The sequence below is a fragment of the Morone saxatilis genome, unplaced genomic scaffold (assembly GCF_004916995.1).
Source record: "Morone saxatilis isolate NCDOM2014 unplaced genomic scaffold, NCSU_SB_2.0 Contig0, whole genome shotgun sequence".
Taxonomy (NCBI): domain Eukaryota; kingdom Metazoa; phylum Chordata; class Actinopteri; family Moronidae; genus Morone; species Morone saxatilis.
In genome coordinates this window covers 7,240,434-7,264,947 of record NW_023339650.1, presented here as the reverse complement: position 1 = coordinate 7,264,947, position 24,514 = coordinate 7,240,434, and the positions used below count along the sequence as shown (strand labels likewise).

The 24,514-nt window shown below is 42.4% G+C and overlaps 2 protein-coding genes across 3 annotated transcripts in view; both read right to left on the bottom strand.

The window, feature by feature from the left end:
* The window catches only part of zgc:101569 (uncharacterized protein LOC449822 homolog), a gene marked incomplete in the record, with an annotated part of 16,557 nt that extends 2,419 nt beyond the window's left edge, over positions 1 to 14,138 (bottom strand). Inside the window, 4 exon segments of the mRNA XM_035672495.1 lie at positions 8,098 to 8,242; positions 8,961 to 9,058; positions 12,277 to 12,447; positions 13,813 to 14,138. Coding sequence (XP_035528388.1) covers positions 8,098 to 8,242; positions 8,961 to 9,058; positions 12,277 to 12,447; positions 13,813 to 13,954 — 556 coding nt within the window.
* Positions 14,139 to 14,282: 144 nt separating this feature from the next.
* Positions 14,283 to 24,514, bottom strand: part of pdcd6 (programmed cell death 6) — a 15,716-nt gene continuing 5,484 nt past the window's right edge. Inside the window, exons 3-7 of one of the 2 annotated variants that reach the window (XM_035672697.1) lie at positions 18,398 to 18,617; positions 17,541 to 17,585; positions 16,466 to 16,624; positions 15,730 to 15,839; positions 14,283 to 15,176 (exon numbers count right to left, since the gene is read on the bottom strand). In XM_035672697.1, coding sequence (XP_035528590.1) covers positions 15,078 to 15,176; positions 15,730 to 15,839; positions 16,466 to 16,624; positions 17,541 to 17,585; positions 18,398 to 18,404 — 420 coding nt within the window. In that variant the 5' untranslated portion in view covers positions 18,405 to 18,617 and the 3' untranslated portion in view covers positions 14,283 to 15,077. The remainder of the gene's footprint in view (positions 15,177 to 15,729; positions 15,840 to 16,465; positions 16,625 to 17,540; positions 17,586 to 18,397; positions 18,618 to 24,514) is intronic. The other variant, XM_035672615.1, reaches the window with a different exon arrangement.

Sequence of the window (24,514 nt, the reverse complement as noted above, 5' to 3'; positions counted from 1 at the left end):
TATACTAAAAGTCCTTGGCCTCAAACTAGTATCAATCAGTCAGTCAGTATCAGGTATCAGTCACTGTTGAGTATTTAGTTATTAGTTAGTATAATGCTTAACCAATAAATAGCATACATAATATTGGACAGATAATGAAAATGATTGTTAGTTGCAGCCTCATCCTAAACACTGAAGAGTAGTCTGTATTACTGACTGCTGAAAACTACATCACATTAGGATATTTATTATAGGAAGGAAGGGGACGGGGGTCCTCTAAAATTACCTTTAGACGGAAATTTGAGTCACTTAACCGTAAAGGGTGAAAGGAAGTGTAGGCCACTGTGCCACTGTCAATGGCCAGTGTATTGGGTTCAGGTCACTTATGCCGTGTGAAAAACAGCCAACGAAACACTTAATATACTGCTGGCATTAATCTAGGTTACAGCTGTCAGGGGAGCAAAGTTTTGAAACAATTTCACTCCTTAACCGTAACTCTGTTTTCTTTCCGTCAGTATGTGAGAACTCAAAACTCCTCCTTGCTCTCAGTCTCACCGGACACATTTGCATTATTACGGAGTCTACCAGAGAGAAAGAAGGATAGGAGGGAAGAGAGAAACAAGAGGAGAAAGAGCACACTGCAAGGTACAGCAAGCTTTTGGCATCTGTCCTAATTTCTAAAGAGCACCAGCTGGAACAGGCATACTTTCTACCGTTCAGCGCTCCCAAGTTCTACACCACAATCCCGACTCCCTAATTCCTCCAAGTCGCTGATTCTATTTGACCGCCCCTTATTGAGAGCACATGTGTCGGACATGTTTTCATAACCCCAAATCATCATGCTAGCTTTCAGGTGTTGTTTTTTTTCTCCCTCCTCTCTCGTTCTGTAGGGACTCGTGGAAATACTGTGATTCTATTCATACTCTTTGAGCTACTCTCTTCCTCCGTGTCGTTCAAATAAATTAAATTGGAATACATGGAATACCAGTGTCGATGCACGTGCGGCCGATCCAGGGGCCTGGTTTGGGTTCAGACAGTCGGCACATACGGCACTCTGACAGACAGAAGACTGTAATTAGGTGGGGGAGGAGGGTGTTACACTGTCTGCAAATACTAGATTTCACTCAATTTTTCAGTCATCCCCCATTACAGGAATGTAAATCTACTGAAATGGAAATTACAGAGTGCACAGCTGAGCACCCCGAGCTGATGAAACGCTACATAAATGATGCCTGAATTCCTTTTTGCAGGAATTCAATTAGAAGAATAGCACGGAGCCTTGCAGCGCAGGTGTGTGTGAGGTTCAAGGTCTTTTCAACATGGACTGAGACAACAACTGAGTGTTTCAGCCAAGGTTTCTCTCTGCGGAGCTTTGTCCTACGCCACATGTAACTACACTCAGATGCGCAGTCCAGTGGTTCCTTTAGTGCCAATAAAACCTCTTTGAATTGTATGATTTACACCCACAGCCCAATCAGATGAACTCAATCACTCAACACCACCAATAAAATGTTTAAACTAGTATTTAACCACTATTGATAATACAGAAGTGGTTATTACTTTAATATTATTTTCATACAATTAAACTCAACATTTCGCTACATAATGTAACATCGCAAATATTAATTAGTAAGTTAGACAGCTTGGTTATTTATCTTTGCAACTTTCTGATCTACTCATCCTACTCCTATGCACCTGTCTAATGAACTACATTTTTCTTTTAGTTAACAGTTTACACTTATCTGCCCGATTGCTAACTTTTTCCTAATACTCTGCTGAGTGACTCAATATTTCATAATATTTTAATCAAATCGTAATTTCTTTTTTGTTACTCTACAGTCCTTTGCTGCTGCTACAGAAATACCTTCTGAGAGCTCCTCTATCTCGTGTCCGGCAACAATCACCTTTGATTAAAGCAAACGACAGAAAGAGGAATGACAGAGAGAGACAGGAGGCTTGCTAGAAAACAGAGAGGGGTACGCAGAGCTGGAATGAGGCAGAGGAAGGAAAACCATGATTCTAAGAAGGATAGATAAAGCTCCAGGTTGACCTCCAGTCTGTCTGTCTTTGGTGCTGCTGTTGGCACCATCGCTATCAGCAACCGGAAGGATCTCCAGTCTTATCCACAGCACTCGTCTCCAGCACCTCCAACCCTCACCCTCCTCCCTCTGTCTGATAGTCCCGTCTCTGATGTGTCCTGTTTGCAGGAATTTACGCAGACCCACATGAATGGGAGCTGGAAGGGTTGGGAGCCCGTCCTTGAAGAAGTTTTAACTCAAAAGGCATGTTTGGCTTGAAAGAAGATGGCTGAGGCTGGGGAGCTTCTGATCCCCTATTCCAAGTTTCATAGAGGAAAATGTTTGGCAGTGATCCTGATAGAAGATAATCAGCATCCGCTAAACAAAAGTGCGGATTTGTCATCGTTGGTCTTCAATAATGAGCTAAACATCTGCAAAGGAGCCCTCTGCCTTCTTGTTCAAAGCAGATAAGCCCATTGTCAAGACTGCGGCTTGTTATTAACAAGGCTGAACATGAGTCAACAAAGCCCATTGTTTAATAACTAGATATAAGAGGTGCTTCTCTTCCTGCATCACAGGGCCCCGGCTTATCTAATGATGTGTAGGAGAAGTGTGCAGGAAAGAAGAAACCTTGTATTTTATCTAGTTGCTACAGAGTTTGGTATAATGTTTTGGCCTGAGATAGCAGCACAGTCCAGCTCTTCCCGAATCCTATTTGAGTCATCAGAAAAAGTTTTTGCATTTAGAAGTCTTCTTAGGTATTTTGTTTGATCCTCAATCAGCATTCATTTGTTGAAAACAGAAAAGTATTTCATTACATTTTTCAGCACCAAACATTTTGTAGAATATTTGAATAATCCTCTAGTCACATTTAGTAATGACACAATGTTCTTAACTGCTATGAACTTTACTGATCAACTAATGGTGCAAGTGGTTTTTGATTGGCTAGAAGGACAGTTACCTACAATACACAGTGGCTTTTTAAAAACCTGAACTGTGGCTTCATTTTTACAATGTAAGACATGACATAATGTTGTGCTGCATTCACATGGATTCAGGCAGACGGTAGATGGACAGCATCATCCTCACATCACGGGAAAAACAAAAACAGCCAGACTTGGCTGTTCACTTTAGTTTTTGAATGTGGCCCACAACAGATTCCAGCTGACGGGCCTGAAGTGACCCGCATGATGAATGTTGATCTAGAGTGACATAAAAGTGAACTCTAATATGACTTTTCTATTCAGTATGTAAACTTGCGGTAGCAGTTTTTTAAGAAAGAAAAAATGTTTTTTCAAGCCCAACAAGGATTCCCCCTGCTGAAATGTCAGATGAAGACAGTGAATCCCTACCAGCTGAGAGACTGCTGCTCTGTAACTGACCCCTGAAAAGTCATCATTTTTGTGCCTGATATTGGTCCAAAGTGTGACGAGAGGAGACCACACTCCACGGGACATCGCATCCACCATCTACAGCTGCTAATAACCTGTGAACAGAGTGTGAAACATGACAAACTGAGGTGTTCTGGTTTGCTGCTGGTGCTGCTGGCGTCCTCACCACATCAAAGTAAAACCCACTACAATGGCCTCCCATGAGGGTAATGCGATTAAGTTTGATGTGGATTAACGATTTCCGGACTGCTCCAGACTAAATGGACAGAGGGAAAAGAGCAGACCTTCAATCAGAGGCTCACTTTGAAATACTCACTGGGAATTGAGGAAAATAACTGCCATTGGGCTAGGTCAAAGATGAGTGCCACACAGTTAACTTGATTTCATATATTTAGCCCACTGAGTTAATACCAGGGCTGTGTATTCTTTACTGTGCAGAGCACCATTATGCGAGACCACCAAGGCTGCAAACGGGGCCTTAAACCGTGAGAATGGACATGTAGCACCTCGTAAAAAGGAACCAAAATTAAAAGTTTAAATATGATCAGATCCTATTAGCAACCCAATCTGCCCCAAAGTCACTACATTTCAAGAACAAAGTTTCAAATAATTCAAATATTTAGTAAATGAGTTGTGATTACTTGCCTTTAGATTAATATAAAGCTATTTGTAAAAGAATGCCCATATTGCCATCAGTGTATGCCCTTAAAATGTTGTCTGATTTCCATCTCACACAACTGCTGTGTCCATTCACTCTTTATGGAAAAGAAACCTGAAGTTTGAAAAACAGTGTCGGTTTTTGAGGCGAGATGATGTAATCACTGGACTATGTCACTCAGTTTCAAACTCACTGAGCGGGTGTTTGAATTGGCCAAAGTTATGTCAGCTTTGGACTGAGGTTTGACTTCGATTCAGCATGTGGCTTCTCCTCCTTTGGCACTCTTTATCTGTTGCTCGTCCAGGTAGGAGACAAGGTCTTAAAACTGGGAAGGAGAGAAAGGGTCTCCATTTAGCGGTCTCCATTTCAAACAGGAAAATCAGAGAGGTACTATCGTAACAATCCGTGCTTGCTTGATTTAGCCTCACCGTTTAAAAAGGAAAACCCTCGACTGAAGTATTACTGAACTATTTTAAGTTTCCTTTTCCGCTGCCAACCTTTTTTTTTTTTTTTTTGCTTTGAGATGTTCCTCTGGTTTAGGGAACCAAAATAACATCAGGGAATTAGGTAAGCACAGTGTTTTTTCATTCAGGTCTTTCAAAAAATCCAATGAGCAGTAGACACTAATACCAGACTCCTGTGACGCAACCATCTCCTCCTTCTCATTTCCTCCTCGGCGGGGCAGAGGGGCCCCAGACAGGAAGCCACAGGTTCGGCAGCCAATCACATGCCAGAAAGCTGTCAGATCCTTATGGTTGCCATTGGCCCACATCAGAGCACTGCAGCGAGCCTCTGAGGGTTTTTCGACTCCAAAGCCACCAGGGATTCCCTCCGGCTGCTGCCATCTGTGTCCGACCCCAAAACGGTTACAGAATTCAACCATTAAAAGGAAATAATCGGTAAGAAACACAGGATCTTTAAATAAACTGTGCATCCCACAGAGTAGCGCTTGCATTTGATGTAAATGGGCAGGGAAGTTTGGTTTTCAATTGTTTAAAGTTAGCAAAATAAAGTCAGTTTAAATGCATGCTGCTGGGTCCTTTTCCACTGCAAAGTCTGTTTCTTTTTTCTAAACTCACGGTCTTATGAGAAATGTCTCATTGTGGAATGCGGCACCATTAAATCCAGCTAATGCTGCCTCACCCACGCCACAATTCAAACTACACTAACTACAGGCTTGACGGGGTGAAGATGCCAGTTGTGCGACATCAAACTACACAGAGGGGTATACAAATGCTGAAAACCAGCAGTCACAGTAATAATCACTCTGCTAAATGCACATCTGAATGAAAAACCACAGTGGTTTTGACTAAGCTGAGGGAAATGACTCAAATGTGTTGACAAACAAGCCTTGAAGATATGTGGCAATCAAGAGGCAGAGAATTAATTACTGGGAGGAAATGTGCAACTTAATGTGTCGAAACCGCAGTAATGATCATTTCTGCCTCCCAAACATAGTTTTGAGCTGATGGAAGAGGTTTGAGTGCAGATTAATTTCATCCCTAATGGGACACGCTAAGCGCAGACTGAGATTTTTGTACTCTGTTGAAAGAAGTTTGTCAGTTTGTGTCCAGATGACACAGATAATGCAATGTTAAAATTATAACTCTGGCATTGTGTGTCTTCTCCCGTGTCTCCGCTAATCTTAACCTCCATCTTCAATACTAACATTTTCCTACTTCTCCTTTTCTGTGTCTGGCAGGCAGCAAGGATGCTGCTAGAATTTGAATGTTAACAGCAGATAACATACAGAATTAGTAGCAAGCATGATCCTTGAGATGTGTATTTTTAAAACTTGAGTGAATGTTTTAACTTTTTGATTCTAATTGCACAAATTAATGACATACAAAAGGACATATGCAAAGAAAATGTTTTTTTCATATAACAAAAGAATCCAAATGTCTCAAATGTTGTCTAAATATAAGCAGCCGTACAATAACTCTGCCTCTAAAACTGGAAAAATCTTAAATGACAAACCTTTCCATCTCTAACCCTACCCCTTATTTTGTTTAAGTACCAAAAAGGTGTTAAAGCAACAATGTCCTGGCAATTAAATAATTGAATTGGCTGAAATAATAAACACACTTTTTTTGAGGTATTGTCTTGGCAATTTTAGGTACTTTTATAAAAGGTAAATTTTATGTCAGAATGTATTCAAGGTTTGTTTTCCCTTCCCTATTAATATGGAGCATTAAATTGTGGTGCTTTTTAAATACAGTTAATACATTAACATGTTTAGATATTATATAAATAATTTCAAACCAGGACCAGAATAGCCTTAAACTCATTTAAGAGCAGACAAGGAGAATTTTAGCAATAGCTAATAACTTCTGATGACAGGGAGTTAGAAAAACAAAAATACCAAAAAACTTAGATGTTAAATGAATATTGAATGAATCCTCTACAATAATGATGGTAAAATGGCTGTGTGAGTGAAAAGTAACACTGCAGAGAGACTCGAGCGTGGCCTGCCACTGAAGACTTGCCACCAGACAGTCTGAAGGGAAAGACTGAAAGACAAGGGCACTGCCAGGATGCTCTCCTGTGAAATTACAGGCCTGAGATGATAAGCCCTGCATGTTTACACTCTAAATCTAGTACTGCCAGTAAATTATAGTACAAGAGTTGTATTTATAAACACCATGGTCGTATTTTAAACCCTTTAGCAGCATGGCTAAAGCAATGACGGCTATATGAGAGATGCTGCAATGGTCCAACACGAGCCACTTTTACATAATAAAGCCAACCATGACTTGCTGGGATCAGGATTAGCTTAAAGTGTTTACAGCAGAAGATCCAAAGTACTACTTGTTCTTTTAAAACTATAGCCGAGTCAGCGGGCAAACCGTGCCAGTAAGCTATGAGACGCCAAAAAAGGAAAATGTTGTTTATGAGGAAATTGTGTGACATAAATAATATGTAAGCCCTGTTTGGCCCCGCAGTGGAAACCTGGCAGTCGGTCGCTTCCTCTCCTACTTATCAAGACTACCCAGCAGACTCTGGCTGTGATGCCAAAAGGTCACAGTCACTGGTGTTATCGCACTGTGACTCGGTCCTCGCACACAAACAAGAGGAGGCTGGGGTGATAACAGAGGACAGAAGTTGAAAAATAGAAACAGTGTCGACTTCCTGGCATTAGGAGACAGATGATGTATGCTTAGATGCAAAGAAAAACACAATCATACAGTCAGCACGGAGCAGCAAAACAGAATGAGGGGGAAGAGAGCTGGTCTGCTGAAAATATATTCCACATTATTAGCAGTGGCAGCAGAAAGATTCCTAACCCACTGCCAGTAGTGAGAGGATTGTCTTAGCAATATTAACAGCAGCAGGACTACAAGAGAAACAGAGTGTGCCAATTAGTACCACTACTATGAGAAGAACAACTAGAAAAAAGTCACTTGAACTCGTAGCAGCAGTGTGAATATTGACAGAAGATACACTATTAGCAAGTAGCTGTAGTGGGAGTAGCTGAGGTAATAATAGCACAAGTAAAGAGAATTGTTTCAAATAGTTGCAGCAACTATAAGAGCACAGCTAATGCTACAATATTCTTGCTACGACTACTAGTGGCAGTTTGTGTCCAGATGTGGTACAATATGTCCATTAAGTAGCTGTAGTAAGTCTAGATTTGAACTTATGGTGGTGTTATTTGTCGTGGTGGTATTGTGTAGTGATAATAGCATTAGAGAAACTTTAAGAAGTAATATTAGCTGAAATAAAAGCTGAGGCAGTAGTTAGTAAAATAATCAGTTGAAGAAAAAGTCTTGTTCAAGCTTGAGACCTGAAGGTCGCTGTTTCAATCTCTCGACAAGGATAAACCTGGGTGGAGGAAGTGAACGAGCAGTGCTTCCATCTCCGTCATTACCAACACTGAGTTGCCCTCAAGCAAGGCCCTAAACCCCTAACGTCTCAGTGAAACTACCTTGAATAAAGGTAACAAAGCCTCCAGCAGTAATGGCACCAGTAGCATTTTGGAACAAAGAGGCAGAAGTACAGTACAGCATAGTACAGTAGCTGTGGTAGCAGTAGCATGAGGTGTCAAACGTACCAAACCGGCGACAGAACACCCCCATGACGGCGCTCTCCTCCACCACTCTCAGGTCTGCCAGCAGAGCCAGCTCCAGCCCTCCAGCCACAGCGAAGCCACTGACTGCTGCTATCAGCGGCTTCGACAGCTCCAAACGGGATGGACCCTGCAGGAAACAACCGCATCAGTAACACACACACACACACACTATACATGCAAAGGTGTAGGACTTTCACAGCACAGTAAAATAAACACAGAATGAATACACATTGTTAACAACACTGCTTGTACAATCGGCCCACTGTGTGAATATTTGAAACATGTCTATATGAATGTATATTTTCACTCTGCATTTCAGGCTCTTTGCCTCTTTGATGTCTATGGTTTATGTACCAATAATTGTTCCAGATTTTATTTCCAGATTTCTTCCTCAAGCTGGTCAAAGAAAAGAGCAACAAATGATCCAAGTCTAGCCTGTCGCTGAACAAATGAAGCACTGTGCGTTCTGGACAGAGATACAGTGCTATAATTTTCTGCACAGGAGGTCCACTCAATCCCAAAGACTTCACATGCAATCCAATGTAGGCTACAGTTTTTATAGCATACAGTACTTCATTTGTGTTATGATCCTTATTCTTTGTCAGGCAGCCGCAGTCAGGACTTTCTGTATGTGCACAATACGCAACTGTAGTTCCTGAGGCCTTTCCCTGATTCTTTCACCACTACCTGTCTTCAAAATATTCACAATCACTACAGACCACATCTTCTGGTTTTATATTTTTGTGGAAACCTTTAGCCTTCTATTAAGATCATAAGGAAATATAGATATAACCCTCACCAGCGCGCACACACACACACACACACACAGCCCGAACAGCGCTCACCATCGGACCGGGACCCTTGGTGACATCTTGCTCCAATTTGAGGGAGGCTGTGTGATTGGCCAGCTCTTTCAGATCATAACCAGCGCAGAAATTCCCTCCTGAAGGAGACCACAAAATTACAAAGTATGGCAGCTGGAAAGTCAGAGGGGAAGGGAAAATGATGAGGATGAAAAAAACAACAAGTTGAGCTGGAGTCCGAGGGCTGCAATTTGGATAGCAGCTTGCTTTGGGCTGGCTGGCACACGATTGCTTCTCTTCCCTAAAGAGCCCAAATCCCATACATGCTCGCAGATCACGCATGTGCACACATATGCACATACGCATTATCGCCATTAATGGAAGACTAACGCGCTCCGACCACGGCCCCTTCCGTTGGATTCATGTGGTAATTACAACATTACCCAAGAGGCCTACAAACACTATGTCACAGGCTCAGACAGGGACTCATAAAATCCTCCTCTGTCCTTAATGTAACTGTAATGAAAATGATTATAACGAACACATGTGCCAGCAACACCCATCAACTGGGAGCTTTGATTACAGCTGTGGGTCAGCGCAGGGCAATTATAGAAAAACAGTGCGTCATGCTGTTTATGGGAGCAGCGATGTGACGGAGCTCCCTAAACCCCTTTGTCCCTGTAGGAAGAAAAGAAAAAGAGCAGGAGCTATGGAGAGCTGGTCCATTCATGGAGGGTCTTAAAGCTTTATTTAGACTCTTAGAGGAGGTTTAGTTAGTTAACTGAGAGGCCAAACAAACTCTATTCAATTATCATTTCAGCGACTAACAGTTAGACGTGAACTTTAAAAAGTAAGCGGTGCAGTTATATCGGAGATGTTGTAAAGAGAGAAGAGCAATGATTGGGAGACTGAGGTGAAGCCTTGTGGGTTTTTTAAGCATTAAAAAGGACAATTCTTAGTCCACGCTTTCATAGGGACTATTTCTTCCGTAAAAAGTGTATATATATATATATATATATATATATATATATATATATATATGAGCAAAGGTATGTGGACAGTCATGTCAAGGGCTCGGGAGATGAATCTGAGGTGTGGTGGGTAGTAAGGCAGAAAATAACACAAAATTACATGAGCTTCAGGTGTTCCTCTAACTATATTATTAGTATTATATTTTTGTGAATTACTAGGAAATTTTACCATTTCAAGCCTCTTTTCGTATATAAAACGGGGGGAAAAGTTTGTCTTTGGTTAATCTGGTCCATACTGAACCAAAAATGTTTAAACCACGTTTTAAAGCCCTTTCCTCTTCCATGACAATCTGTCTTTTTCACCTAAGACATGTTGAAACATCAGAGTAGGAAAAATACAGTTGTAAATAGTTAAATTAATGACACTTGAACAATACTGAGCCCCAGTTAATGTTGTCCTGTTCTGTTCAGTTCAGATATCCTTTATTGATCCTCATATGGAAATGCATTCTGCAGTTGAAGCCTCTTAAGAGCTAGGAGCAGTATGCGACGCCTAGGAACCAACTCCAGATCTGAGCCAGTGACACCTGCGCTGTTTCCTATTATGAAAAGTCAAAATGTGAGTAAAAAATGCTGTGTAAAAAGGCCTCGACCTCATCCCCAGTCAACACCTTTGAACTGGAACAGTCTTTTAGAGGAGAGGCTGCTGTTGAAGTTTGTTAATTTAATGTTTTGCTGCTGTGAGAACCACAAACCAAATTCCATTCAGTTTCTCAAATCTTGGGAGAAATAAAACCAAAACTACATGGACGACTCTCGAAGTTAGTGAGAAAATACGTTTGTGACTTGAAGACACTGTCAAAAAGAAAAAGATTTAGCACTGAACAATGCGTTTTTATGGCTCCAGTGAGGCTTCATCTCAGTTCAGCTGTAGTGACACAGCTGGGTTGACATCTAGATTGTACCTGACCACAAAACGTCCACAGAAATCCAAATCCCAAACACTCCAAATATGTGCCAGGATACTCAAAACCTGCAGAAAGCAATTACTCTCAATTCTACGACTTAAAAAAAACACGTCGACACCGAAAAACGAGAGCTGAGAGAGTTATCGTGTTGGCGCTAATTTGATCAAAATGGCTTCCTTATGTGTTTCAGAAACACTACATCCAAACTAGAACCTCCCTGCTTGTCATCTCATAACGCAGACAGACTGCTAATCGCCGATGAAGGTCAGTCTTCTTGTTACGGTGGAGCAGCAACACAGGACGACCTGCTGACAGGAATGTGTGGTGGAACGATTAAAGGCACATTACAGACATTGTGGGAATCACACAAGAGCCACTTTAGCTGGAACGACCTACTGTGCCGCTCATTGCGAACCCATTTAACACGAGCTAATTACTCTTACTCTCTAACACACACACACACACACACACACAGTTTTCCGTTCACAGCTGAGACTAGTGGCACTCAGCTGCCATCATCTGGAGAGGCTCCAACCTCTGAAGTACCAAACAAAGTACATACTTGTGTCACTTGAGGCCACAGGGCACTTTATACAGCAGACAGGTTGATCCAGGTTGAAGACATTATTTCCACTGAGGGAAGGAGTTCATTCAGTGTGTGTGATGATTATTTTTAGAGGTATTGGGAGCCCTGGCATGATTCTGGCTGACACAGTGCAGGCCACCTCACAGGTGTGCGTTTTTGTTTTTTTACTGTGTGTGGTAGCTTGGTCACCTCTGTATGTCGGCTAGATCTAAGGAGCCCAAGGAGCAACGGCTGGAAAAAAGAGGCAGAGAAAGGAGGTGAGGGAGAGAGAGTAGGTTGAGTGCTGAGGACAGAGGACATGAAGAGATGAAGAGCTGAAGGAGGTGAAAAATAAAGACATTTCAATGACGAGTTCCATACCTGCATCAGAGCCCCTCTATGACCGATAATGTTTCTCTCTGGTTTGATTTCCCTAACTTATTAAACCATGAAGTTAGGAAGTTGTAAAATACATTCTGACATAAAATTAACCTTTTATAAAAGTACCTAAAATTGCCAAGACAAAGAAGGAGAAGAAGAAGGAAATCATTGATATTTTTTTACTCTCATGACTGTATGGCAAATATGAAGCTAAAATATGAGACTTGTCATCACTGCAACATTGCCAAGAAACCAGTGGAGACTTCAGGAAGTTACTTCTCCCAGGAAAGAAATAGTCTAGCACATAATCCCTTTAAAAAACCACAACGTGTTGTTTTTAACGCTTCAGTTTTTGTACAGATTAGGGTTTAAAGGTGATGGGCCTTCGCACAGAGCCAGGATAGCAGCTTCCTGCTGTTTCTAATGTTTGGGGGAACAGTAGAAACAGGTCCTACAGGTTGCAGTTCTCTTACCTTTCCCATGCAGCACAGCCACGTTCAAATCTGGTGCACGGTCGAAGGCCTCCAGCTCTTCCAGCAGACGCCTCGCCGTCTCCTGGTTCACCGCATTACGCACCTCTGGGCGGTTTATCCCCACGGTAACCACAGACCCCTTGCGCTCCGTGACCACAGTCTGTCCCGCAACTAATGACAGAGAATGATAAAGATGCACACACAGAAACCAATATCAACCTCCACACTTAGAAAGAGGCCGACCCGGAGACATTAAGTTGAAACCCCCACGGCAGGAGGGATGGAGATGGAATGTAAATGGTTTTATGTGGACAGACGTGATAACAGAAACAATGAGAGAGATGGTCCGGGCTGAGGTGAAGGCCTTGGCTGTCGCTCCGTCTCACTGTGTGTTTATATGCGTGTGCGCCAGTGATTGTGGCTTGAGGTTGCAGCAGGCAGTTGACCTGACATTGTTGGGGTCATCCCAGGGAATCCAGCTGTCAACCGCAGCCAGAGGCGACTGCAATCCACAGAGAGCACGGCAAGGAAAACAAAGGCTACTGGATGCATTAACCTCACTCGCACCGGCTGGAGAAGGGACTGCTAAACAAAACCCAGAGAAGTGAGGCACATCAGGATGGAGGAAAAAAACAAAACAAAAAAAAAAGGCAATTTGTCTTAGGCCGCCCTTTCTGCTCTGCTACACCCCAAACAAATGATCACAAAGTGCAGTGTGCGTAAGGGAGTGGAACCATGTTCTAACTACCTACGTGTAGTGTTTGTTTCCATTTTATGTCACATTTCAGGACTGACTGTGAGCCACATGCAGTGAGCCAGCAGGGAAATGTACATTAAACATTAGGGTCGCATTGAATCGTTTCATTTTAATGCAAAAACTAATCATGAGTGGATCTGAAACGATTAGTCGATTAAGAATTAATAATCAACTATTTTAATAAGTGACTGAAGCAAAAAAGCCCCAAAAATGTCTGGTTTCGGCTGATCACAGGTGGAAATGTTCGGCTTATTATTAATCATAAACGGAAAGTAATAAGAGAGGCAACAGGTGGCCCTTTTTTCATGAAACGTTTTAACATGCCATAGCAAAAAACTACAGCTGGCACTGAACAAATATTAATAGTGGCTGCATACCATTTAGGTTTAATACTTTCCAGGGCTTTGTATTGTGAATGCTGAGTCACTGGCATGTCTTATTGGAACTGAGCCCTCATTTAAGATGATTAATTACACCTGCGTTAGTTCTGTTATTACCCATGATGAGTTAAAGTAGAGTGTGGAAAGGGCTCGTACTGGGAAATTAACCTTTATTCTTTATTCAATTGAGGAAATGTTTATTGGCTCGTTCAGAGAGCTTTGCCTGTTTCACCTCTAAAGGATGTTATTGATGGTATCTCGCTTTGAAGACCCACAGTTCTCGTATTTATCAAGAGTTATGACGGAGTACAGGTGTGTTAATGTCCGTGCTGGCACTATGGCAGCCTCTGCCGCCTCCTACAGTCAGTATGAGGTTACTGCATGTTTCCACACACATACCTGCTCCTGTGTCTTCACCTCCCGTCGGAGTGCTGAAGGGTTTCCCCAACAACAAACTTGCCTTTGTCGACCGTCCAAATGTTTTACTTTTATAGGAAGCCCCTACAATGTGTGTCAGAGTCGGAAAATGTTTCAGCGCCATTGCTAAAACTCCTGAACAATCAACACATTCAGCGGTACGGTGTTTAAAAATGATATTCAAACGTATTAAAAAAAACAATAACTAGCAACAGCCAGGTCCGCTAACTTCAGCCTTCAACTCAACTCTAATATAAGGCGCAACACTTTTATACTCCCCCATAGAAACAGAGACAAAGCCCAAGGTTCTGGGACACGTTGGTGCATTGCAGTGGTAAAAACTGCCAACGTACAGCAGAGGGCGACATTGAGCCACTTTACAGGTCAACCGGTCCCCCCTGCAATGCAACGTGGCTCTGTGCTCCTGTAAATGATTGAAGCAAACTCCACCATCACATTTTCAGTTTTTTTAATAAAAGATTTCTCTTTTCGTGTTGTTTTTACACATTTTAAGGCATCATGCACAAAAAAATAAGCCATACTTAAAGGCATTATGCTTACCATCTACCAAAAAGTATATGTCCTAACATTTGAAGATTTGCTGTTAAAAATAAGTTTGTACAAATATGGCATGTAAGCTGGCATGTCAGTGAATCTCAAAGCAGAACATGACCTGCTTTCACCGTTTCTGTAAACATGGCTTTGAGCAAAATAGGGCTGAGGAAAAGACAAGAGAAAGGGAAAGCATGCTTCAACATGGGGCTAAATTTCCCTGAAAAGCATGCAAAGCATCTTAAATCATATTTACAATGCATCATTTTTACTCTCGACAGAGTTATTTTTTAATTGTATCAATTAAAGTTAAGACATTAAAAAGTTTGTCAACAATAACAGACGAACTGACTGACATAAAGACAGGATGTGTCCATAATATTCCCCAACCCCAACACAGACTTAGCTCAGATTGGTCATTGAACACAACACTACAAGATTTTTTTTTTTAAATACATCAAGCTTTGTAGTTGTACCTCCAGATACTGTCGTCTGAAGGGTAGAGCAAACTCAAACAACCGAAGGTTTCTTTGAGTCGTATTAATTTATAAATGTGTGTGTGACAGCTCAACTGGGGTTAAAAATTAGGTTTTTAAAAAAATCTTGTAGTGTCCACCGCGGCAGACATCCGGGAGGTGCCGGTAGCTTTGGCACAGTTGTGTCCAGTTGTGCTCTTCTCTTGTGATCCGTGTGCGTTATACTATATTGAAGACCATGGATAGATACTGTTCATATGAAACCTGGATCCAGCCATCCTGGTCTGTGTCGTACCGCCTGAACACGTCAGTCAACCTCTGTGGAAGGGAAAGGGAAGATAATGAATTTAACTTTTTGAGCATAATAATACCAAACTATAATGGTATACATTTATACAGACAGATTTGATGTTGAACACTTTTCTTTTATAACAGGCATTCAACACAAGATCCCTTAATCAAATCTTTGTCTGACAAAGTGCCAAATAAAGTGGAGCTAGAGCTATTGTGATACCTTGAGCGAGGCACCTCAAAGGCTACTGTTATATTACTATCCTAGTGTATCTCAAGAGCTGCTGTATTAATGAAAGGTTATAGTCATACTTTGCAGCTTCAATTGTATGGGTGTGAAATTACTGAAACAGAACATGGCAGGCTCAAGTGGAACTTCCACAGAAGATGAATAATGTAAAAGGCAAGACTGTAATGTGTTTGCATAATTAAAACCCCCTTTGAATCTTATGAATGCGAGGGGCCTTGTTGTGATTCAAGTGCTAAACCAAAGGACACTCTATATTCATGTATGTGCATAAGTGTGGAGAAATATGAATTGTATTATACAGTTTGTTTTGATTTAGTGTGTCTCGGTTACCTGTAGTACAATGCAGCACTGGATGAAGTCATCAAAGGCAACCTGTCCCTTCCTCTGGCGGTCGAACTTGTCTATCAGCGTGCCGTAGAACTGATCTGATAAACGATAGCCTGTACACAACACAGTAAACAACACAGCAAACAAGACATTAACAATGTACTGGGCTGGTGAGTACAAAAAAAGCCTGGCTATCATGACTCTATAGCGAAGGATAACGTTTTAAAACTGACTGCTGCAGAGCTGAGGGGTAGTAGTAGTATTTGAGGCATGATACGTTCAAATTAAAGGTATTCTTCACCGAACTGCCACCATCAGTATGATATGCTCTTTTCACTGAGGCATTACTGAAGTATCTTGTCAGCAAAAATTTAAAAAACACATTGAAACCCTTGGACATTTTTAGGCGGTACAAACACAGAATCACTAAGACACGACAGTTACAGCAGTTCAGTGGAATCATGTTAGCTTTATCTGAAACACGAATGTGTCTTTAAATAACAATGACTGTGAACATAAGTATTTATAGCATGACAGTGACTGTAAAAGGATAGACTTCCAAACTATTCCTTTAATTAGCAATTTCCATTGACATGCAAGTCTGTCCAATCACACACAGAGCTAATGAAAAGACAAAATCTGACCTTTTGATCCAGAAATAGGACATTCCTACAGACAGCCATGAAGCCCTCCACCACATCCATCAAATTGAAATACACAGTCATACTTTGCTGCTCACCGAATCCAGTCAGCGCCTGTCTGAGCTCGTTCTTGTCGATAAAGCCAGAGTTGTCCCTGTCGTAGGTCCTGAAGATGTTCTGCCAGTCTGTGATGTACTTCCACACGCCGGCGAACTCGTTGAAGTTCACCCCGCCTTTATTTTCCCTGTCGAACATGGCTGAAGGAGAGAGAGACACGCCTTTAATCGGAGCTGGACGTCATGAAAGCAAAAATGGTACCCCATAAAGGGCTGTCGGGGGACAGAAAAGTGTAAACTATGGGTGTCACACTTGACTAACTCCTGCATTCTAACAGAGAAAGCAAACTGCTTGATCCCCCCCCACCACCAATACTCTACTCCTCACCCCCGTGCGGTTCAATCCAATTACCTCCCAACAAAGGGAGCGTTATCACAGGATATGCTTCTTGCTGGGGGACTATTAAACAATGGATTTACTGAGTATGGTACAGTGGGAAGGGGAGGCCATGGAATTATAGGGATTTACTCTGCAAGTCACACAACAAAAAGGGAAGTACACATTAGACCCGGGTAAAGATATTTTTAACGTCTTTGTGTCTGGAAGCAGTAGTATAAAATGTGAAGGGAGTTTGAGGTTGATAAATCAGCCACATTCTTTGAGATTCAAAAGGAGAGATACGATAATAACTTTAAGTACAAGAACATATTTGGTTTCATTTGTGTCCAGGTACAGTCTGACCTACCTAATAGTATAACCTGGTCCTCGACTACACTGCAGAGTTTAAAGTTTTTAACCTCACCTGCCCTGCACATTACAGCTAGTGTAGAGTGTAAACAGATCGATACTTGGAGTCTGAGGCAATCGGAGAGCCTTTTGAGACTAAATTTCCTATTTCCTCCAGATGCTTTCTCCTCCTCTCTTTTATTGATGGCTGCAGGTTTCCACTAAAGCAGCACATACTGAAGCCAAAGATAAGTTTGTTTCCGCCCTCGCAGTGCTCAAAGCATAATGAATTTATCCGGTTGTCATGGAAAGGAGGCAAATAAACAACTTGCATAGTCTGAGAACAACAGGCAGTTGTGTGAGAGAATGTCTTTGTCAGCAGCTACTTACATATGATGGAGCGCACCGTCACTGGGTTGAAAGGAGTCCATGTGCCTGTGAGACAGAAGAATACCGGTTAAAAAAATACCAGCCCAGTGAGACTAGTGGGATATTTTAGTATCTACTGCCGGAAAGACTGAACTAAACATGATGTATAGGGTAGTGTAGGGCTCTGTAATAGAACATAGGTTTTCAGGTAAGTTCAGACACTGAGAGCATTTAATGGCATCATGAATATGGAATAATAAAATAATAAACTGATTTTCTCATGATAAATATACTACTGTATCACCAGAGTTTTGTTTTCTCTTTTACTTAATCACATCATCTTGACATAACAAATTAGGTCAATGTTAATCTTTGTCTCAAGATAAATATAGTTCTATAATATGTGGGGTAATGTATGTTATTCTCTTTTTGCAGACTATGCTGTTGGCTTGTGGGACGGCTCTTTCTTTCAAGGACAAAAGGACGACACCGTAATGTATCCAGATCCCTCCCGTTGTATTGGCTGACATTTTGTTAGAGACGTAGTAACGATCTGTGTGTAGAAATGATGGACAGGGGTAATGTTTAGCTCCCACGGGAGCCACCCACACTGATAATGCACTCACAGGAGAGGAGGATAAAAGCATTCGCCAGAAAAAATAACATTAAGGAAGGAGTGGATGACACATGAACGCATCATAACATTTCATCACAGCAGGAATAAAAGTAAGTTGTAGTTTGCTTTTTTTTTTTTTTTTTTAAATCACTTGAAAGCAGTTGAGGTTTGTGACATTTTATAGCCCCCCCCCGCCCCCCAAACACACAAAACAGTTATTTTTCATCTACAGGACAGACTCTTCAATCATATGTGAATATACCTGTCATTTATATGGTCAGAAAAAGACTGATGGGGCTTGAGTTCAGCAGGGTGTTTATGCTTTATAGCCTGCTTCACACTCTCAACTCTCAAGACGCTGAGATTTATCAGGGTCCCTGGATCCTTGCTGACTCACCACTCACTTTATTACAGAGAGGCCCGACAGTTCAGGACCAGAAATGAAGAGGAGTGAGTGTGGGAGGATGCAGAGAAGAAGAACACTTAAAAGAGAAGAAAGAGAAGAGGAGAGATAACCAGATGAGCAAAGGCAACAAAAGAGAAGAGACAAGAAAAGATTGGTGAAGGAAGGAAAAAAACATATGCGCTTTACTTTTTGTTGCAGTAACCTGAACTCTCTCGCCCACTTTTGCTGACCTAAGAGCCCTCCCTGAAACTCTATCTGCAGACCATAAAACAGCATCTGCAGGATTTTAACATCTCGTCGGTGTAGCGTGGAGCCTTTTCACACTGTGCTGTTCCTGCTTGTTTTTGATCCCACCCCCCTACGGTTTAGCTTCGCCAGGAGTAAGCAGGTTTGCAGCGGGAGCAATAAGAGCGTAGATAGTGGGCTCTTTGAACTAGAGAATCTCATTTAAATAAAAAGGTTGCAAGCAAAATAGAACTTTTGATTTGTTTTCATATTTGAAAAAGTCCATAAAAGTCTCTACATGAATTAGTTTGGGACTTCAAGACCTCAAGATTTTTGGACGCCAAATATGTACTCCAGATTTGACTCGAGTGTTTAAAGAAGACACTCGACATTTCATCCCTCTTTCTTTGGTTTGTTTTATTGATGGGTGAGGCTGTCTGGGACTCTGGGCAGAGCTGTTCTGGGACCTGGCCTGAGGCTCTAACTGGAGCTGGGGTTTGGGCCAGAATCCATATTCTTTATACTGTCTACTGGAGTGCTGATCTAAAGCAACAGACATAAAGTACCATAAACGTACTGATGTGAGACCAATTTGTAGAACCCAGTCAGAGTAACTGCTGTGTTGTTTTTCTGCAGTGCGGCCCGATGACAACCTCAACACACCCACAAGTTGTTTTTTCATTCACACAAAACTATGCTCTTAACTGATGACAGCATTGTAGAAACTATGCAGTAGCTACGGAATGTGTCTCACTACGAATGTTGTACGTCTTCTTAATGAGATATTTGACATCCAATCATACCAGGGTGCATTCACAGTCAAATCTGTAAAAACAAAAAACGCTGATTAATTGAGATAAACCCGGTCAGACACTTCCACTAATGCAGCACTCTTGAGCCCAGACCCCCCTCTCAACAGGAGCCCTGACAAAAACTAATGAACGGTACAACTATCCACTGGTTAGGCCTGCTCTCTCCTGACATTTTTTTTGGAAACCAAAACAAAATGGGGCTCTGTCGTGCTCTAGGGGACTGCAATGTCAGTCCATCACTTTGGTCCAGACTCAAATTAATTTCATGTTTCCCAGGGAAAGAATCCTACTGACTTTGTTCTTCTAGTGCCACCATGAGGTTGAGGTTTTGTTTTTAGTGAAATATTTCAACAGCTATTGGATGGATTGCTATCAAATTTGCTACCGACAATCATGTCCCCATCATTGTAATAATTACACTGTACATAATTTGTCCAATACGTTGATTTGTGACTAATAAACTGCAAAGCTAATGACATTCCCATCAGCCTCAGCTGTCAAAGTCAAATGTATCCACAGCTGTTGTCTTAGAGATCATGACCACGTCTCACATAATTTGCAATAGGAACGTGGTATTCTGTCTGAACTATGCATCTCAAAATCTTACATTTGTAGTTAAATCCTGGGAGATGACTCATCAGACAAAGACAGAGAGACACCCGCAATCCTTTTCTAACATCTGTGTAAATGTTGCTCCAGCGTTAGACCCTTCACAAAAATGACTAAAGGCAGAGAAAACAAGAACAAGCTGTGACCTTTCCAGCTACACTGATTCCTCTACTCACACACGTCACACACGCTTTTCGCACCAGCAGCTAGCTGTGAGGTCACCGATGTATGCCAGACAGACTGCGGCTGCCCAGTGTGAGGCGGTCAGTACGGTTGGGTTGTTTGTGTGCGTCTGTGTGTGCGTCCGATGGCCAACCGGTACAATGCACCCTCTGTCCGGTCCAACACACTGGGCTCTCTCACTGGTGAGCCCTGCCAGTGGTGAGGTGGAGAGAGAGAGAAAGTGGGGAGGAGGGGAATATAGGAGGTGAGGAGAGAGGCGGGCGGGTGGAAAAACAGAATGAACTGACCGCATTGTGTACACATGTACATATATCGGCAGTGCTGGAGCTCAGTGAAACCCTTGGACATACACACTTGACATATGCAGGCACACATGGACATGAACTGTTACACACAAAGCCCAGAGATGTGAAAGTATGAACTCATTAAAGAGAGTTCTCATTAAACATTAAGGCAGGATGACCAGGCGAAAAAAAGAGCCTCATCATGATCAGAATTATCGGTTGTATTTGCTGAAAGCTTGTATTTTCAGTTTTGACATTCCTCTTTCTAACAGCTGAGATTGTGAAGCATGTATACACCACATTTAAACCCCCCAGGACCAAATCATCACTTATGTGTCAGAAAACATTAGAAATAGCCAACGGGTCAGTCAGCAAGACATTCTCAGTTTCAGTTTGTTTTGGTGCTTTATGCCAGACAATAGTCATGATGTGTGAGACACACACACCGGCAGGCTAAAGGAATCTAGGCACTCATAAACAGCAGCGGCACTTAAGACCACCGAGCTGAAAACTACAGCGTGTTAACACAGTCAGAGCATGAAGCATCTCCTCCACTATTCTGCCGCCGTCGAAGCCAGAAATGATGGCTGAGTAGGACTGAAGAGTGATAAAAGGAGAAACGAATTTAAAAAAAGCTCAACAGCGGCTAACAAAAATCTAAACTCACTGCCTTCAAACTCGACTCCAGTGCAACCGAGTTGTACAAAACGCTACAAAAAAGAGGTACAAAGGTAAGAGTTGCTGAAGGAGCTCAGTGAGTCCTGCCATTCAGCCAACTCTGCAATCTGCGCAGCAAGCCTCCTGCTCTCTCAATCGTATCAGCAATTTTAGAGCCTATTACTGCTCCTACACACTTAAATAAATAACTCAAGGAGGAGTATAAATCTGTGTGCGCAGGAGGGTGGGGGAACATGATGGCAAGTTGGTATGAGGTCTACTCATGCTGAGCAAAGGGAGGCCAAAAAATTGCATATTTATAGCAAATGGCGCAGCTACGAGGCGTACGCACGACACGGGCACAGTGCACACAGAGCCAATCGGCGCCTCGTCAGGGGTGATACATTCTCACACCCAGGGCCGACAGAGGGGTGGAGAGAGGGAGGAGGGAGGCGAGTGGCGAAAGAGAAGAAAAAGTGGGGACTAAGTAAGGGAGCATGGGCGAGAGACAAAGAGAGAAAGTTAGAGCGAGAGAGGACAAACAGACAGAGGACACAGCAGGCACTGAGCCTGTGCCTCCTGAGGAATGGAGGCGAAACAGGAGAGGAGAGGACAGAAAAGAGGAGAGGAGAGGAGATAAAAGAGGAGGGAAGATCAAAAAGGATGATTTAAACAGGAGAGGAGAGGACGGAGGGATGCTGCAAAACAAGCCCATCTTGAAACGTAATCCAGCCTCATGTATACTTGTAATGTTTTGAGTCTAATTAACATGAGCAAGAGAATTAGCTGTCAGTAGGAGGACACAATGTCACGCTTGTGATGCTGTTAGTAACACTAGAAAAAAGTGGCATCATCTTCAGTGAGCATAGAGCCCCACAAGCATCAGAACACTTGATAAAAGGAACCTGGGACAGAAACAATTGAAAATATCCTGCCCTGTCGGCAGATTTTCTCCCTTTGAATTCACTGACACATTTCAGAAATTCAAAAAGACAGGTATTGAAGGCTGAGTGCTGAACGGAGAGAGATAAGAAGAAGAGAGCATGTGGCGCAGACACAGCAGAGGATGGAGGAGTGTAAACAGCAAACAGCGAAGCCCAACAACCCAAGGCCTGCTCCCCAGCCTCCGGGGCTTTGATACACGCGGCTGCCCTGAGGGAGGAGGAGTAAAAGGAGAGAGGAAGAGAGGAGGAAAACAAGGTAGATGACAAAGAAAGCGCTACAGCGGGACGACGGCAGCAAAGCAGCATTTGCAGGGTCAGCAGAGCCACGACAGACAGACAGACAGACAGACAGACAGACAGACAGACAGACAGACAGGGGCAGGGTTGGTGGCTTTAGCTTTAACTGCAGGACAGGATGCAGTGCAGTGTGTGTTCACACAGACTCACTGGCTCTGTTTCATATCACAGTGAGCCCTAATGAACTGGAGGAGAGTGGACCGGGGAAACCTGCCGTTCGCTACATGAACATACACAGCACTGTAGAAAACACACATATGTACGCCCTGTCTGTGAAAACAAAAAGGCTACTTGCTGACCCCTTGGAATTAAAGCAGGCAAAATGAACAACACTCATACGTACTGAAGATAAACACACGCGCTCATGCATGCATGCACAAAGACACACTCACACACTAATCAGTATGCTGAGCCAGAGCCACTGCGCAGCCTGATAACAGCTTCTTTCACTGCTGCTGCTGGCTTCGACGCTTCTTTTTTTTTTTTTCTCTCTCTCTCTCTCTCTCTCTGAAGTGCCCAGAAAAAAAAATTTGTTTCTGAGGAGAGTAATCTGTTCAAAAGTCTTTGCCTGAGTAATTCAGCCATAAACTTGATGGGGAACATATTATATTTTAATGAGAAGACAAACGTCAACCTGTGCTACAGTTTCTGGGCACCCAGCGCTGCGAAATGCACGTCTCATTAATCATTAGCGTATTTCGACCCCGCCGTCTCGTTGCGAGCAAGGTCAAGAATGGATGCTGGTGCCGTGTTGAACCCGGTATGTTACCAGCTTGCCGCTCTCGTCGGTGCGAGCCAGAGTAAAACTGACTTCACTTGGCAGGTGTTGAGCAGAGAAGATGACCTGCATCATTTATTCAACACCGCTCCCCAAACTGCCCTGCAGAATCACAAGTTGTGGGGTTTTTTGTTTTTTTGTTTTTTTTTGGGTTAGAAGGCCAGTGGGAGGTGAACCATTAATCCTGTTTGAATCCTCCTCCTCCTCCTGAGCGACACAGGACCAAGAGTGATTAAACTTCCATCACTAGCAGCTGTAGTTCTCATGTTCCATCCCTGGGTCCTTTCCATGCTGATTTCTTTTAGGTACTTCCTCTCAGTCTCCAGCCTTTCTCAAGCACAGAAGACACTCCTTGCTGGATTACAATTTTGTTATTCCCTTAGTTACTGTTGCTACCCCCGTCAGGCTTCCCATTCCCGCACAGTGTGTATGCAGTTTACAATGATATTGTGGACAGATTGACTTGTAATTGTTACGCTTTGGCTACAATCGACACGTAATAAAGCAGAGAAATCGCAACCTGATCCTGATAGTTGGCATCAGGGGAGCTGGATTGGTATTGGCTGAAATAGAGCTAAAGAAAATCCAATCCTTTCTTGTATTGAACGCTACTGCTACTCCGCAAGCCGTAGTATGTACTGTACAACGGTAGTTTGTGAGGGAAGAACCTCGACTCTGTGACGTGACGTAACGTAAGTGGACTGTATTTCTAAAACTTCAAAATGTGCATCAGTCACATTCTCGCAATTTATCTTTTATTTATGTTTTATCAATAATTTAAGCTTATAAACTTAATAGTGCTGAATCAGGAGCTTCGGTGTTTGGATCAAGTAGCTGGTGAAAAATAAAAAAAAGTGCATCACATTTTGTATTCCACAGCTGTTTGGTCCCTTTAATGTTAATGATATATGTATCTCACGCACGGAAATAGCAGACTGCAACCAAGTGAAAGCGCACAAAACTCCTAGAGCCAGTGTTTGGTGTGTCTGTTCTGGGCTACTGTAGAAAACTACTGTAGAAACATGGCGGTTAAACATGACAGACTGTTTTCAGATGATTGTAATGAAAACTAATGAAAACATATCTATAAATATCATATTTATCATATTCGTATGTCGTGAAAATGCATGTTGACAGCCTGGTCCACTGATTGTTCGGCCTCGAAAGTAATAAATCCAAAACCT